Below are 15,899 nucleotides of genomic sequence, written 5' to 3'. Positions count from 1 at the left end.
TCCTCCATCTCTGCCTCTCCGTCTCGTGCATCCTCTCTATCGCGTCTCCCAGCCATTCCTCCTGCTTGAACCCTTCCACGTCGTCGGGAAGCTCGACATCGTGCTGTCGAGCGATTTCCTGTACTCTCGAGTACCAAGAGTCGGGCAGGTCTCGGAGAGCGAGGAAGGCGAGGTGAACGAAGGTTTCGGGAGGAGAGTTGGCGAGGAAGGAGAGGAATCGGAGGGTGTGGGATAGGAAGATGGAGGTGATGGGGAGGAGGTCGGTGAGAAGGTAGAGGGGAGCGAGGTTGGAGCGGGTGGAGAGGGGGAGGATGGAGCGGAGGATCCGACGGTGCGAGTGGTCGAGTTCGGTCTGGACGAGGGGAGATGCGATGGTGAGAGCTCCTCCGAAGGCGATGGTGGGTTCGAGCAGACCCTTGTATAGGGTCAGCTTTTGTCCGTTGGTGGTATTGGAGAAGAAGCCGAGCTGGTGAGCGGTGGTGGCTGCCATGGCGACTCCGTTTCCTCCTCGTCGACGGATGTGCGAGTCGAATCTCTTGAGACGAGAGCCGTCGTCGAACGTCATTCCGATGGTGGTGAGGGAGCGGACGAAGGGGATGTTTTCCCCGTTGAGGGTGAGGGGGTGAAGGACGGAGGGTTTGGGGCCGAAGATGATGACCTCTGATTTGGAGGTGTTGACGAGGATGGAGTTGAGGTTGAGGAATCGTTGGTGAACGTCGAGACGATGTTGGAGTCCAGCTCTCGAGCCTGAGATAAGGATCATGTCGTCGGCGTGTTCCGAGTGGTTGATGATGACTCCGAGGAGAGTGAGGTCGTCGGGATGGGAGGAATCTGGAAGATCTGAAATGTGGAGGAGGTAGAGGAAGGGTGAGAGCGGACTCCCTTGCATCACTCCGTGCGTCGCAACAAATTCCTCCGACACTCCTCCCCCGTCTCGAACCCTCATCTTCGTCTTGTTGTACCTCATCTGGATGGTATCGAAGATCTTCCCACTGAACCCCATCTTCTTCATCTTCTTCCACAGCGTCGGCAGGTGAACGTAATCGAACGCCTTCGTCGCGTCCAACGAGGCTACCCACACCGTCCCTCTCCCCACCGCATGCTTCTCGATCAACGCGTTCAGGACGAACGCAGATCCTTCCGTTCGACGACCTGCTCGGAAGCCGTTCTGGGACTCTGGGAGGATGGAGTGTTCTGTGGCGAAGTTGGACGCTCGAGCGAGGAGGATGGAGTCGAGGAGTTTGAGGAGGACGGGGACGAGAGTGACTCCTCGATAGCTGGAGGCAAGGAGAGGGTCTTTCCCGGGTTTGGGGATGGGAATGAGGAGGTTGGTGTCGGTAGGGGAGGGGAGGGTTTGGGTGGAGATGATGGTGTTGAGGAGGGAGGTGATGAGATGGATCTCGACTCCCTTGACCTCGTCGAACGAAAGGCCGTCTGCTCCTGCTGCTGAGCTGCTCGCTCCTCGTTCCTCTGCGTGAGCGATGGCTTGCTTGACTTCTGAGTCCTCGATGGGACGTTCGAGGTGGTTGCTGGGATCGAGAGGCTGGTTGTGAGGAGGGTTGGCGTGCCATCCGGCGTATTCCCTCTCGTTGGCGTCTCGAACGTTGGCGCTGATGAAAGGGGGTAGTGGGTTGGGACCTTGGAGAACCGTCGCGTGGTGAAGTGTGTGCTCGGTGATGGGGATCTTCGACTTCGCTCGAACGCAGTCTAGCTTCCTCGAGACGCTCCAAAACGCTCCCTCTGACTCCGACTCCAAGAGCTGCTGACACCTCCCCTCCTCCTCCTTCTGCTTCTCCGCCTGGATGATCTGTTTCAGCCGACGATGTATCCGCTCTCGCTCCAATCTGAGCTGCTCTCCTACCGGAGAATCTTCTCCGAACTGGGGGTTTGAGAAGAGCGTGTCGAGGACGCGACGGAGAGACTTCTTTGTCTCGTCGGTGAACGGGGAGACGAGAGGTGTTCGACGAGGAGGAAGGTGGGTGTGTTGAGGGGAGTAAGGGAGGTTGGTGAAAATTTTCGGAGGAGGAGGAGGTTGGGTTGGGATGGGAGGGAGGAGGATGGGTTTGGATTGGGAAGGAGGCGGGAAGTGTTCGTCTCCTCTTCGAGTCGGAGCCTTCGTCCTCAGGCCGACGCGAGCGAGCACCAGTACTCGTTGACCTTCTTCTCCCTCTTCTACCAGCCTGAACTCCACCGTTGCCCTTCGATCCCGAAGGAGAGAAAGGAGCAGCCTAAGGCGACGGACAAGCGGTTTCTCCTTCGCTTTCCAGCTCTGTAACTCGGTAGGAGCCCAGTGTGCCAGGGATCGAGCGAGGAAGTTCGAAGTATGGATGATGAGAGGGACAGTAGGTTGGTCCCTGAAGCGTTCGAGGACGAGCAGCACACCCAACGCGTCGACTGCCAACAAGCTTTGGCGTGAGTAGTGAGCGGAGACGTTCCGCTCGTCTCCCTCGCCAAACACCACTCCCAGACCTACGCCTCCATCTCCCTTCTCGGCGTATCCGTAGGACCAGACCTCCACCGTAGCTTCCTCCGATTCCTCCAGTACGTCTCCGTAGATCTTTCGAGCTCGAGCTTGGGGAGTCGCTCGCGTCCTCCAGATCGCCTCGTAGCACTTGTCGACCGGGCTGTCGGTGAGGATTCGAGGCACGAATTTTTCGGGTCGAGGAGGAGGGGGAGGAGGAGGGGAAGGAACGAAGTTGAGGGTTGAGCAGTCGAGAGTGAGGAGGAGAGGGCAGTGGTCGGAATGGATGTGATCCGGGGAGACCGAGAAGTGAAGGACTTTTGGGAGGAGGGAAGAGGAGGTGATGGCGTAGTCGATAACGGAGTTTCCTTTGTGACTGTAGGCTGTGAGGAGACCGACGTCCTTGTCCTCTCCCACTGCTCCGTTGAGGATTACGAGATCGAGTTCGTTGCAGGCTGCGACGACCTCCCTTCCCTGCCGGTTTGGGGCTTTCCTGTCGAGGGAGGCTCTGGGAGGGTGGTTCCGACGAGCTATGAGCTCTCCGGTTCGAACGTTGAGGTCTCCCATGACGAGGATGGGTTCGGGGGAGGAGGAGAGGAGGTGGAGGACGTTGGTGAAGGCGAGAACGGGGTCGAGCCCGAGGCGCTGGGTTCGGTGTGAGGAGGAGGGAGGGAGGTAGGGAGCCACGATTCGGAGGTCTCCGAGACAAAGAACGAGGATGTCTTCGGAGGAGGAGGGGTCGATGGTGACGGGAAGGGTGTTTCGATGGTAGGCGGCGATGCCGCCTCCTTTGGGGGCTTGGGCTGAGTTGGGGTTGGGAGGTCGGAAGTGGTTGATGAGAGTGAAGTTGGGGATGGGTGGGAGTCGCTGGTCGTTGGGAGTGAGCCAGGATTCAGAGAAGAGGAGGAGGTCGTAGTTGAGGGCGAGGGTTTGGAGGTAGGGGAGGAAGGCGCGTGATTTGAGTTTCTTAACGAGGGAGCCGTTGATGTTCTGGCTGAGGATTCGGAGGTGAGGACCTACTCCAATATCCCTCTCGTCGATGCTGAGATGGTTGAGGGTTCAAGGGAGGCGATGCCTCTCCTCTGTACCGTCCTGATGCGTCTCGACGACCTCGTCTCCGTGCACTCGAGCCTGTCCTCCTCCTTCGATGATCTCCTTCCTCTTGGCGAAGAGGCGTCGTCGGTGAGCGTACTGAGAGGGCGTTTCGTCGTATCTGCAGAAAAGACGAGCTGCTGGGTCGGGGTTCGACTTGTTGACCTCGAGGGCCTTGTGCTTCGAGAAGGAGTTGGCGAAGGTGTAGATGATGAGAGGCGAGGTTGGGTTGTGGGATCGTCTGACGGCTTTGATGGGGATGGGGGCGTTGGGTAGCTTCTCGGTGTAGATAGTGATGAGTTCTTCTGGAGTCGAGGTGGGAGTGGAGACGAGGTTGAAGACGACGATGTTGTTGACCCTTCCTTCTCGATCCGCCAACTCGGTGGGACTAGCGACCTGGGTGACCTTCTGCCTCTCCCTCATGATCTCCATCTCCAGCGTCGCAGCTTCAGCTCTATACTTCGCCTCCTGAGCGAGCTTGTCTGAGGCCTCCTTCGCTTTCCTCTCGAGCTCGAGCTTCTCCTCCAGCTCCCTTCTCTCCCTTTCCGCCTTCTGGGACTCCAGCCTCCTCTCCTCAGCTCGGAGCTTCTCTAGGTCGGCAGCTTCACGAGAGCGCCCCGTAGTAGCAAGGGAAGCGAGCTCCGTAAGAGTCGCTACCTCCATCTCGAGGCGTTCGATTTGGGCGGCTTGGACTCGAATCGTTTGCTGGAGTTTTAGGACGGCTGCGGCGTTGAGAGTAGATGATGTTTTGGTCTTAGCTGGCTTCTCCTTGGGGTTTCCTCCTGGATCCGAGCCTGGGACTGTTCGAGGAGGGGAGGGGACGGCTGCTTTGGGAGCGGCTGGCGCTTCCCTGAAGGTCATGGACGCGGTTCCTCCGTTCTCGGTGGATCCGCTGGCGACCATGGTTCCGTTGAGATGGCTGGAGTTGAGATGGAGATCGCTCCCGTTGATGACTCCTGGCTTGGTGATGGGAGGAGGTTGGAGGGAGGGAGGAGGGAGGGAGGGGAGGGAGGAGGGAGGAAGGAAGGAAGGCGGCGAGCTCGACGTTGTTGTTTTCTTCGTTGTTGACGCTCTAGGGGGTTGAGATCGGGATCTAGCGTTGAGAGTGGTGACCTTCGCTTGGGTGCTGGCCGTAGGGGCTCCGACAGCCATTCTTGAGGAAGATTTTCGGGAGAACAGCGGGTCGTGTGGTCGTTGAAGTATTCGTGGAAGAAGGTGTAGTTCTCAGAGATGACACTACCGATGATTCCACTGTCGTCTGAGGAAAGGAAAAGGCAGGAAAGAGATAATGAAAAGAAAAGAGAGAGCACGACGCGTCAGTCGAGCGAGATCTTTGGGCGGGAAAGAGAAATAAGGAGCACTTACAACCAAAGAGGAAGGATCCCTGAGATGATGAAAAAGAATAGATTAGCTCTCGCGGCTCTGAGAGCGATCTGAAGACTAGCGGAGGCTCACGATTCCACTGAAACAGGCAGGGAACAAAAAAGCGAGGTCAGCTCTGAGTCGAAGGAAAAGCAAGCTGAAGGCAGGACGAACGAGAACACTGCTACAGCATAGTTGAGCCACGTCAATTGCTCGTGAAGAACCGCGTCGTGAGCGGCGGCTGGATCGACCCCGTTGATCTGTCCCAGGTGTTGTTGAGTTGAGGAGTCGTGCTTGTCGTCGTGAGACATCTTGAGAGAAGAAGGGAAGGATGTGAAGATGGTGGTTGGAGAGAAAGAAGGACAAGGAGGAACCGAAGAAAAGCTCCTCGACGCGGAGAAGGAAGCTCAAAACACCCAATCGAGCCCAGGGTCACCTGCAGAGGGAGGGCGAAGTTGGCGCGGTAGGAAGTTGTACCGAGAGCCGACGGGGACGAAGAGCTGCTTTGGGCTGTCAAAAACCGTCAAACGTCCAAGAGAGTGAGGAGAGACGCCGTCAACGACGATCGCGCTGAAAGGACCGACGTCCTGTTTGTCGTTGGAGGCTGGAGGCAAAAACTTCCTGAGGCGAGGCCGAAGAAGGTCAGAAACCTGCCCAGGACGCACGAGGACCAGTTCAGAAGAAGAAGAAATGTCAAAGAGCATATGGGGTCGACGCGGAAGAAGTAAAAATGAACAGGAGAGGACGCGTCTAAAGTTTCAGCCCACCTTCCCTCCTCTTCCCTCCGTCCTTTCACGAGCTCGACGCGACTTTTGCATGACCGTAACGGCTCACCAAGTGAATCTGTCAATATCAACATCTAATCTATCTGGAGAAGCAAGCAAAAAGGTCGAGGACCCATGGGGAGAAGAGATACAAAGACGAAGGGGGAAAGGAAGCTCGCCCGATCTTGAACCCCTTCCCTCTTTGTCTTTGGCGGCTGCCGTAGTGCTGCCACCCTCTTTGCCACCAGGGGATCGAGCACAACACGGAGAAACTATCCAGAAGGGGTTCAACGCTCATCCGAGCGTTTTGTCTCACTTGTTGAACCGGGTCCAAAACAGAAGAAGATCAGACGCGTTTCGAAGTAGTTCGATGGGCAGCGAGGATGGCCAGGCCTCTTTCCTTCGGGGTCTCTCATATTTCGCTGCTTTGTTCTACCGGACGCTCCTATAGAACACGAGAGTTGGTTTCCTTGGCCCAGAAGATCCGAGTCAGCTCAACCCGGCGGGAGGCAAAGGAGCGAGGGCTGAACGAAGGGTACGGAGGTGGGTCCGTTTTGGGAAGAGTCGACTCCCACCGAAAGAACGAGAAATGTGAATGAGTTTGCAGGCTTTTGGTTTATTATTGGTAAGTCTGCACCATCGAGAGGAGAAGAAAGGAAGGAATTCAGCTGGTTGCTCGCTTCAGAACGAAGACGGAGAGGACGACGCGTCGAGGACTGAGAGCGCGGTCAGAAAAGAGATCAAGACTTGACCTCAAGATGCGAAGGCCTCTTCTCTCTGGAAGGAAAACAAGTCAAATCATATTCGTCAGTATGACAGTAGTACAGACCTTGAGGGAATGGTGATGTCGTAGAGGAGACCGAGGAGGGAAGGTCGTCGTCGACGTCGGAGAAGTAGGAATTTTCGAAGGTAGAGGCCCAAACTGGAAGCTTGATGAGATGACGCCTTCAGATAAAGAGAGAGGGGTAGGGGAAGACCGTAGGACAATCAAGAAAAATAGAACAAGGGCGAGGAGGGAGGGGAGGAGGGAAGGAACGTCGAGCTCACCATCGACTGTGCGCGGCTGATGTCTTCCTCAAGGGATACAGCGAACTCCTTCGTCGACTGAGCGATATCTCAGGGAACGAAGGTGACATCATACGAGAGCTGATCGCCAAACATGTTAAGCTTGAGTCGCAGGAAGGGGAGGAAGTCAGGCTGGTCGAAAGTGAAGGCTGACGGAGGAGCGACGACCTGAAGGAGCTTAGACATTCGTTAAGAGCTGAAAGGCTAGATCTTGAACCTATCTCTGGTCCTGATTTCCTCGAAAAGGCGATATCAGAGGCGTGTGGGCGTTGAGGAGGAGGAAAAGCAGCTCAGTGGGAGCTCGCTTTCGAGACAAGTCCACCTCCTCTCCACCCGCTCTCTCCCTTCTCAACTTCCAACGACCACCACAGCCGCGAACCAGAACTCTCATTTTCTCGCCATGGCACCTCTCTCTATCGTCGATATGCTGGCAAAGCAGAAGGCTGAGAAGGAAGCAGCTTCAAAGGTCAGAAACGTTCACTTCTCTCGCTCTCCTTCCCTCGTCGAGCTGACCATCGCCCCTTCTCTCTCTCCTCCCTCACAGCCCAAGTTCCTTTCAAAAGCTGAACGAGCTGCCATCGCCCTCGAGAAACGTCAAGCCGAGATCGACTCTCAACGAGGAGTGGCCGACAAAGCTAAGGTCGAACGAGATGAGCTCGAGAAGAAGGCCGAGGAGGAGAGGAGGAAGACCGGAGGAGGGCCTCAACAAGGAGGATACGACGGAGGTCGATACGGAGCAGGAGGTTACAACGTCAGAGGCGGATATGGAGGTCGAGGTGGCTACAGTGAGTACTCGGGTTCTTCTGGTGTTCTTGCGGTTGAGTGGATGGGTGGAAGAGGAAGGAGGGAAGGAACGTCGAGCTGACCTTTCCTTTCCCTTCCCTCCTTCTCTCTTTCAGACAACCGAGGTGGCTACCAGAACGGCTACAACAACCAGAACCAGTACAACAACAGCAACAACAACAACCGTCCCTCGTACGAAGATCGAGATCAACCTTCCAACTCCTCGTCTTCTTCCTCGATGGGTCCTCCTTCCGGTCCTCGTCAACCTCCCTCTGGTCCTCGAAACGGTGCTCCTCCCACTGGACCTCGCTCGGCTCCCACCCTTCCAGCATCCTCTGCAGCTCCAGCCTCCTCTTCCTCCAGCGTCGACCCCAACATCGATCTCGCCGCTATCAAAGCTCGCTACCTGGGAGTTGGAAACGAGGCCAACAAGCGGAAGATCCGAAAGACGGGAGACAAGAAGTTCGTCTTCGATTGGGACGGAGAGGAGGACACGGGAGCTGGAAGTCTAGTCGACTCCCGGAGTGCAGGGGGAGTGATGCTCGGTGGGATGGTCGGAGGAATGGGTGACGCTGGAAGAGGAAGGAAAGCCGTCGAGGGTGCTGTTCCGGATCAGTGAGTCCTCTCGATCTGCACCAGGATCTCCGGGCTTTCGAGACTGATTCCCTTTCACATTCCTCTTCACAGGTACGCTGATGCTCTGGAACGTCGCTCAGCAAACAAGTCTGGAACGGACGAGCGACACTGGAGCGACAAGCCGCTCGACGAGATGAAGGATCGAGACTGGCGTATCTTCAGGGAGGATTTCAGTATCGCTGCTCGAGGTTCGTGCCAATTTTGCCTTCTTGCGGCTTCATGTGTTTCCCGCTTTGCTGACCTCGAGCTTGTGCCTCTTTCTTACAGGAGGATCGATCCCCTTCCCAATGCGGTCTTGGACCGAATCCAAGATCCCTCTCCCCATCCTCGACGTCGTCAAGACCATTGGATACGAGACTCCCAGTGCCATTCAACGACAAGCTATCCCCATTGGTCTTCAGAATCGAGATTTGATCGGAATCGCCGAGACTGGTTCGTTCTTCTTCCCTTCGTCGCGTCTTCTTCGCTTCTTCGTCTTCCCGAAGCTGACCTCTCCCTCGTTTTTTTCTTGTTCAAACAGGTTCCGGAAAAACTGCAGCCTTCGTCATCCCTATGCTCGCCTACATCGGTCATCTTCCTCCTCTCTCCGACGCCAACCGACACCAAGGTCCCTACGCTCTCATCATGGCTCCCACTCGAGAACTTGCTCAACAGATCGAATCTGAAACTCGAAGGTTCGCTGGACCCATGGGTTACACCTGTGTTTCCATCGTCGGAGGTCGTTCGGTCGACGAGCAGCAGTTCAACCTTCGGGATGGAGCCGAGATCATCATCGCGACGCCAGGTCGACTCAAGGACGTTATCGATCGACACGTCCTCGTTCTCTCCCAATGCAGTTACGTCGTTATGGACGAGGCAGACAGGATGGTCGACCTTGGATTCGAGGAGGAGTTGACGTACATTCTGGAGGCTCTGCCTGCTGGAAACGAGAAGCCTGCTGGGATCGAGGTCGAGAACATGACGGAGGTTCAACCGGAGGAGGGAGATCAGGCTTGGAGAGTGACGACGTTGTTCTCGGCGACGATGCCTCCTGCTGTCGAGAGGTTGACGAAGAAGTACCTCAGGAAGCCGGCGATCGTCACTATTGGTGTGGCTGGACAGGTCAGTTCTCTCTCTCCTCCTATCGTCGTTCGACCCGTCGTCGCCGAGTTGCTGATGAACTTCCTCCTTTTCACTTCCTTTCCTCCAGGCTGTCGATACCGTCGAGCAGAGGACTGAGTTCGTTTCTGGAGATGAGAAGAAGAAGTACGTCTTGTTGCCCCACTTCCCTTGCCTTCGACGCGTCGAACTCACTCCCTCCCGCTCTGCCTCTTTCCCCTTTCCTCAGACAACGAATGATTCAAGTCCTCGGAAGTATCGGTCTCCCACCACCCATGATCATCTTCTGCAACCAGAAGAAGACGGCTGACATGGTCTGTCGAGATATTCAGCGAGCTGGAGTGAGTTCAGCGTTTCTTTCGCTTTTGCCTTCTCGCTTCCTCCGTCGCTGATCAAAACTCTTTCTTCCTCTCCCAAACCAGTTCTCCGCTACTACACTTCATTCTGGAAAGAATCAGGAGCAGCGAGAAGCCGCTCTTCAGAGTCTTCGAGACGGAGAGCACAAGATTCTCGTCGCCACCGATCTTGTAAGTTCTTCTTCCCTCTCTTCTCCCTCCCCTCGTCTAATCCGAACTGAATCTTGTCTCCCCACTTCGTCCCTTCGTAGGCTGGTCGTGGTATCGATGTACCTGATGTCTCGCTCGTCATCAACTGGCAGATGGCGAACACGATCGAGGCCTACGTTCATCGAATTGGTTCGTTCCCCTTCCCCCCCCCCCCCCCCCCTCTCCTTTTGATTCACTTCGAGGAGCAGCTCTTGCAGCAGCTGACCATATCCATCTGTCTTCTTCGTTTCTCACAGGTCGTACTGGTCGAGCTGGAAAGACTGGACTCGCCATCACTTTCCTCGGACACGAAGACGACGAAGTCCTGTGCGTACATAAGACCTCTTTCCTCTCTTTCCTCCCTTCGCCGCTTTCCTTTCTCCGCCCGGCGTCATCGAGCTAACGCCTTCCCCCCCCTCTTCTTCCTTGGTTATCGTTCTCGTTAGATACGACCTCAAGAACGAGATCACCAAGTCGGAGAGGAGTAAACTCGACCCAGAGCTCGCTCGACATCCCGCTGCTCAGAACCGTATCGCTGTCAGTACCTCTCTCTTCCTTCTTCCTTCGCTCTCGATCGTTCTTCTCGAACCTCGGACTGACGTTTGCTTCCCCCTTATCTTGCTCTCTTCAACTCGTTCAGGCGGCGGACAAGTACAAGAGGAAGAGGGAGGGAGACGACTAGTTGGGACGCGTTCGAGATGGATGCATGTTTACCTTCTTGACTCTCGACTTTTCGAGCTTTTCTTTGGGTGTAGCCTCGAGAGTTTCTGCCGGACTGCTTTCTCCCATAGCTCCCTTCTCGTTCTCTGCACAAGATTCTGGTAGTTCAACCTTGGCGACACGTTGGAGAGAGGCCCAGCAGAAGACCGAAAGAAACGTTTCGAGCGCGTCTGAGTTTCTGTAGATCGATCTAGTTCGAGAGATCTGAGAAGAAACTTTCGTTCTTTTCAGGGCGCTGTATACGGAGCTCAAGGAACGAACCTGTCTGTCACCCGTTTTCCAACGTTCTCGAGCATGAAAAAAGTTTTTCGCGCTGGATTTCGTTCCGAGGTGACCGAGAAGTGACCAACTTTGGTGGTTCCCTCTCGACGCCCCCACGACGAAGCCACGTTGATCTCCTGCCTCCTCTTCTTTTCCGTTGCCTCCCAACGCTCACCTCGTTGTTGGACTCGCTTTCGATAGGATCGGAATTCTTCGCCTCTCTGGAATCCCTCTCCCTCTAACACTCTCGTACTCTACGGAAATCAGGTCAACGGAACTCAAATCGTCAGGAAGCGAATCGGAAAGCTCAACAGCCCTCCTTCCTTCCCTCCCTGCCTCCTCCTCTTTTACGCACCCTTTCAGCTCTTCAGAGCGACTAGAAATTTTCAGCAGAGGTGAGTATGAGATGGGGCTTGCTAGGGTCGAGGTGGTGGTAGTACGGATGCTCTAGAAGAAGAGCTGGAGGGGAAAGAAGGGAGAAACCTCTCGAGCTGACCTCCTTCCTTCCTTCCTTCCTTCCCTCCCTCTCTCCCTCGCTCTCTCTGCTCCTCGTCCGTTAGCTTCCACTATCAGAACTTCAACCAGTAAACCTCTTCACTCTCACCCATGGATATCTTCAAATCCCTCCTCCGCCCTTTCCCTTCCAAAAACTCTTATCGAGCGGCTTCCCTCAACGATGATGGAGTCGATCTCCCTCTCGTCGGCTCTGGAGGTCGAGATCCCTCCCCTCTCTCGACCTCACCAACACCTCGACACCGTCGCTCCTCCTCCTTCCTAGGCTCTTCAACCTACTTTGTCATCCTTCACGTCCTCCTCCTCGTTACGATCGCTTCCCTCCTCTTCTCGCCAACATCCAACCAAACCATCTCAGCTCCTCCCGCCCTCGACAATCAAGACGACTTCCCCTCCACTACTCCAGACATCTCCGAAGACGAAATCATCCCTCCACCTTACACTCCTCCTCCACCAGCAGCAACACCTGCTTCGACGCCCGCAGCGGGAGAGAGCTTGTACGATCTCAGCCCGGAGGGATTGGCCAAGTTCGGGGTGGACGCGATGTACGAGAGGCAGAGCACGACGCTCAGGCAGGCGAGAGCGAGGTACGAGTTGAAGACGGGGAGGAAGACACCGAAGGGTTACGACAAGTGGTATCACTGGGTGAAGGAGAGAGGGCTCTTGGTGGATGATTACGATCAGGTCAGTTTTTTTTTTTTCGTCTCTCTCTCTCGTCTCTTTCCCTTTTTTGATTCTCCCACTCACTCAAAAACCCCTTCCTTTTCGTTTCACTGAATCATTTCAGATCTACAAAGACTTTGCCCCCTTCTACGAGCTCAAGAGTCCTCACCACATCAAGAAGACGATCGATCAGGATTTCAAGAACGCGGTCGACAACGGGAGGAGACTGTTTGCCTATCACTCGAAGAGCAACGGGGAGGTCGAGAGGCCTGGGCAAGGAGGACCGTTCGATGGGGACTGGGAGGGGATCTTGAAGCAGGTGAGGGAGGGACGGAATCGGTTTGGGGAGAGGAGACGAGACGAGATGAGATGAGACGAGACGAGAGGGCTGACTTTTGATTTTGCGAGTTACAGTTCGCTAAGGATATTCCGGATTACGATGTGATCTTCAAGTGAGTGTAGACTTAGTTTCCTTCACGTTCCTTTCTGCAAAGAAGCTGACCCTCCATTCCAATCGTCGTTTCGCAGCTACCAAGTACGGCGACGCGTCTTTCTTCAGCCTCTGCTCTTCGCCTCGAGAATTTCGCTGACTTCCCCCTCTCTTCTTCTCTCTCTCAGGATGAACCTAGAGTACGTATCTCCGAACTCTTGCACTTCTCGTGCCTCTCGCTCTTAACGCACCCTGATCTTTCGTCGCTCTTCCTTTCTCGCCAGGTCGTCTTCAACGTTCGAGACCCCGAAATGGTCTCCAAGGCCTACGATCTCGACGATAAGGAGGCTTACAGACGTGGACCTCATCCTACGTCCGAGTACTACCTCGAGAACGGGAAATGCAGGTGAGTCGCATCCGAAACGTAGATTGGTCTCCTTTCGAGCGAGAAACTGATCGCCTTCCCATCTTTGCTTGCAGATTCCCCAACTCTGGAGTGGGACTAGCCAACCTCGTCAACCCGAACAACGCTTTCCTCCTTTCGAGTCCATCGACGGGGTTCACCGAGAATCTCAGACCTATCCTTTCGCAGACCAAGTTCGTTCCCCCCTCCCTCCCTCTGCCGCTCGACGAGCTCCTGCTGATCAGTTTCTTCTTCTTCTTTCCTTTACCTCTGATAGGATCGAGCCTTGCTTCGCAGACATTCTCGTTCCGTCTATCTGTAAGTCCACCCCAATCCCTTCTCTGTCTCGCCCCCCTCCGCGCTCAAACTGACTCGGACTCTCCCCTTTCGTCTTCGTCTTCGGGTTCGTTCGAAACAAGACTACTACCAACGAGCTTCCTGGGGACCTCGAGAAGCGATCAACAACCCTGATACCATTCCCTGGGAGGAGAAGATCCCTAAGCTGTGGTGGTGAGGCCTTCTTCGTCTCCCTTTCTTTCTTTTTGCTCCCTTCGCTTCCCGCCGCGCCGTCGACTGACCAACGGTTCGACTTTTTGCACAGGCGAGGCCAGACTTCGGGAGGAAACATGGAAGGAAAGAACTTCCGACACTTCCAGAGATTCAGGTTTATCACTTTGGCGAACGAGAGGGAGGTGAGGTCTGCTTGCTCACTGCGTTTCGCCGACAGGACTTGATTCTTCGTTCTCGAACTGACCCCCTTCTTTCGTTCGTTTCGTCGTCAGGACATCATCAACGCCAAGTTCACCAACCTCGATTACTGCTTGGAGATCTGCGAGGAGGTCGAGAAAGAGGTGAGCTGAGGGGGTCCCCAATTTTCGTTCTCCAGGTCGAGTTCGTTCGCTGACCGAGACGACGACGCTTCTTCTTTTTCCCTTTTGTAGTTCCCTCTCTCCGAGAAGAAAGGTTGGACGGATGCTTACCCTTACAAGGTACTTTCCGTCGTCATCTTTGAGCTCCCCTCGTCTTCCTTACCTTTCGCTGACACTCGTTCGGTCGTTCTCCCTCCCTCCCTTTCTCGTCTTCAGTACGTCTTCGACGTGAGTTCTCTCTCTCTCTCTTTCTGCCTCTCTCGCTGCCTCTCACCCTCCGAATCTTAGCTGACGCTTGCTGTCCGCTCCCTTCCTCCATTCAGATCGACGGAAACACGTTCTCGGGGAGATTTATGGGTCTCCTGCACGGAAAGGCGTTGGTCTTCAAGTCGACGATCTGGACGGAGTTTTGGTCATCATGGCTTCTTCCAGTGAGTACCTCTTCTCGAGCTTCTGAAGGGGTGAGACGCGTCGTCGAACTGACCTCCTTCTCTTTTCGCAGTACGTTCACTACATCCCCGTCCTCCCCGATCTCTCCGACCTCTACGAGAAGGTCGACTGGGCGGTGACGCATGATCTGGAGGCGAGGAGAATCCAAGCTGCGGGAGCTGAGCTCGTTCGGAGGGTGATCACGGAGGAGTGAGTAGTTCGCTTTTCTTCCCGTCGACGTTCCCCTTCCCCGCTTCGACTACTTCTTACTTCTGGAAACTGACACGGCATCCCCTTCTCCTCCCTCTCGCACTCTTTTTTTCAGCCAAATGGACGCCTACTACTACGTGAGTTCTAAAAACCTCTTTCTCGATCTCCTCCTGCGATTCGAACGTTTCGAGTCATTCTTCCCTGACCTCACCTTTTTTGGCCGTTTCCCACCCTTTCAGGCCGTTCTCCTCGAGTACGCAGAGATCCAACGAGGTTGGAAGATCGCCGACGGAGGGAAGAAGGTCGTTGACGTTGAGCCTCGAGCCTCCGATTAACATGTCGTCTTTTCGTCCAATTGCAGCTCAGAAACCGAGGCCGAAGGAAGTTGAGACCTTCCCCTCTCTCCCTCTGCACACATTCCTCTTCGAAGGAAAGGAGGAAGCGAGCAAGGGGATCAGAACCGAGGCGGAGGTCGTGAGAGTTGGTGAGAGAGCCCCTGAAACGTCGCGCTTCAGCCCTCTCTTCCTTTTTCCCTTCCTTCGAACAGCCCCCCTTCGTTCCTTCCCTCCGACTACTTCCCACTGCGCCCACCCTTCCACCACACTCTTTTCGTTTCCCAATCATCACCATGAAGTCCTTCTTCCTCCCTCTCCTCCTCCTCCTCCTCGCCCCTCAACTCGCCTTCGTCGTCGCCCAAGGACCCAGCCTCCCCTTCACGTCTGAGAACGACGTCGCTGCTCTTCGAACCATCCAGAGACGACAAACTACTTCGAAACAGATCGTTGCTCGAATGAGATCGGGACCTCGAAGACGGACAGAGTGAGTTCAGCACCTGCTTCTTCGACGGGGTCGAGATTGAGGTCGGACCTGACGCTCTCTGTCTCTTCCTTTTTTCTCCCCAGCCCCTCCGCCGTTCCTTCGGCTTGCACAAACGAGAATCTCGTGGCGGTAAGTTCCATGTATTCTCGACAACACTGCTTTCCGCGCGCGTCGACGTTTTGTGGAAGAACCTGAACTGAGTTCGATCCCTTCCTTCCCTGCTTTCATCATCGCAGACAAGTCCGTCACTCTCAACGATGTCTGCCGCATCGGAGATACTACCTGCGTCAAAGCCGGCCTAGCAAACTTCAAGACGATCACCCTCTCGGACATCTCTTTTGCGTCGTCGAGCGTCCCGACGGTGTCCATCGCTGTTGACTGTAGCCGCCGTGGTGGCCTTACATACCGATACTTCCTAGACAACATCTCTCTTAAATGCTAGCTAGCTCTTGGTGTCAGTAGATTAGAGCATGCGAAGGACGGTTGAGCTGATCTTGAGAGCGCGTCCAAGATTCTTTCCGTCCCTCGAGTCGCAAGTCCTTCTGGCCCGCCCGAGAAAGATATTGTACAAGGTCATGATTTGAAAACACACGAGGGAAGCCAAGTAAAACCGAAGTAGCAAAGCTTTGGCCCCCTGAAGCTGTCAATGAATCAGTAGGGAAAGGAAAAGAACAGATCAGCCTCGAGCGCTCGACGCGTCTTCCTCCTCTTCCTCTCTCCTTCCTCCTCTTCCTCCTTCCCACCCCCTTCAAACTTCTCAAACCATCGAACGAGAT

General features: G+C 55.1%; 4 protein-coding genes across 4 annotated transcripts; 3 read left to right on the top strand and 1 right to left on the bottom strand.

Moving 5' to 3' along the window:
• Positions 1-3,520: 3,520 nt before the first annotated feature.
• Positions 3,521-4,705, bottom strand: BDY24DRAFT_379812 (uncharacterized protein; the record flags this gene model as incomplete). The annotated part of the gene is made up of 1 exon (XM_076639094.1): positions 3,521-4,705. One exon carries the CDS (start codon positions 4,703-4,705, stop codon positions 3,521-3,523), a length of 1,185 nt encoding a protein of 394 aa, XP_076499633.1.
• A 2,380-nt stretch (positions 4,706-7,085) lies between these two features.
• On the top strand, positions 7,086-10,555 carry BDY24DRAFT_379810 (P-loop containing nucleoside triphosphate hydrolase protein). The gene is made up of 13 exons (XM_076639093.1): positions 7,086-7,210; positions 7,289-7,529; positions 7,644-8,142; positions 8,215-8,351; positions 8,431-8,595; positions 8,684-9,264; positions 9,353-9,408; positions 9,491-9,602; positions 9,684-9,788; positions 9,869-9,956; positions 10,064-10,133; positions 10,253-10,343; positions 10,447-10,555. The coding sequence occupies exons 1-13, from the start codon at positions 7,145-7,147 to the stop codon at positions 10,486-10,488; spliced, it is 2,253 nt and encodes a 750-aa protein (XP_076499632.1). The 5' UTR covers positions 7,086-7,144; the 3' UTR covers positions 10,489-10,555.
• Positions 10,556-11,129: 574 nt separating this feature from the next.
• BDY24DRAFT_234599 (glycosyl transferase family 90-domain-containing protein) lies at positions 11,130-14,813 on the top strand. Its single transcript, XM_076636663.1, has 19 exons — positions 11,130-11,182; positions 11,348-11,984; positions 12,088-12,282; positions 12,378-12,415; positions 12,492-12,498; positions 12,582-12,593; positions 12,678-12,799; positions 12,874-12,990; positions 13,074-13,114; positions 13,216-13,306; positions 13,398-13,488; positions 13,579-13,647; positions 13,738-13,785; positions 13,882-13,893; positions 13,989-14,096; positions 14,168-14,304; positions 14,420-14,441; positions 14,544-14,557; positions 14,666-14,813. The coding sequence occupies exons 2-19, from the start codon at positions 11,394-11,396 to the stop codon at positions 14,691-14,693; spliced, it is 1,743 nt and encodes a 580-aa protein (XP_076499631.1). The 5' UTR covers positions 11,130-11,182; positions 11,348-11,393; the 3' UTR covers positions 14,694-14,813.
• On the top strand, positions 14,787-15,502 carry BDY24DRAFT_234690 (uncharacterized protein). The gene is made up of 3 exons (XM_076636664.1): positions 14,787-15,123; positions 15,207-15,252; positions 15,360-15,502. The coding sequence occupies exons 1-3, from the start codon at positions 14,933-14,935 to the stop codon at positions 15,423-15,425; spliced, it is 303 nt and encodes a 100-aa protein (XP_076499630.1). The 5' UTR covers positions 14,787-14,932; the 3' UTR covers positions 15,426-15,502.
• Positions 15,503-15,899: the final 397 nt, after the last annotated feature.

This window comes from Mrakia frigida (genome assembly GCF_051309035.1).
Source record: "Mrakia frigida strain ATCC 22029 unplaced genomic scaffold BDY24scaffold_5, whole genome shotgun sequence".
Classification (NCBI taxonomy): Eukaryota; Fungi; Basidiomycota; class Tremellomycetes; order Cystofilobasidiales; family Mrakiaceae; genus Mrakia; species Mrakia frigida.
Note: the sequence above shows the minus strand (reverse complement) of the source record. Positions and strands in the feature narration are given on the sequence as shown.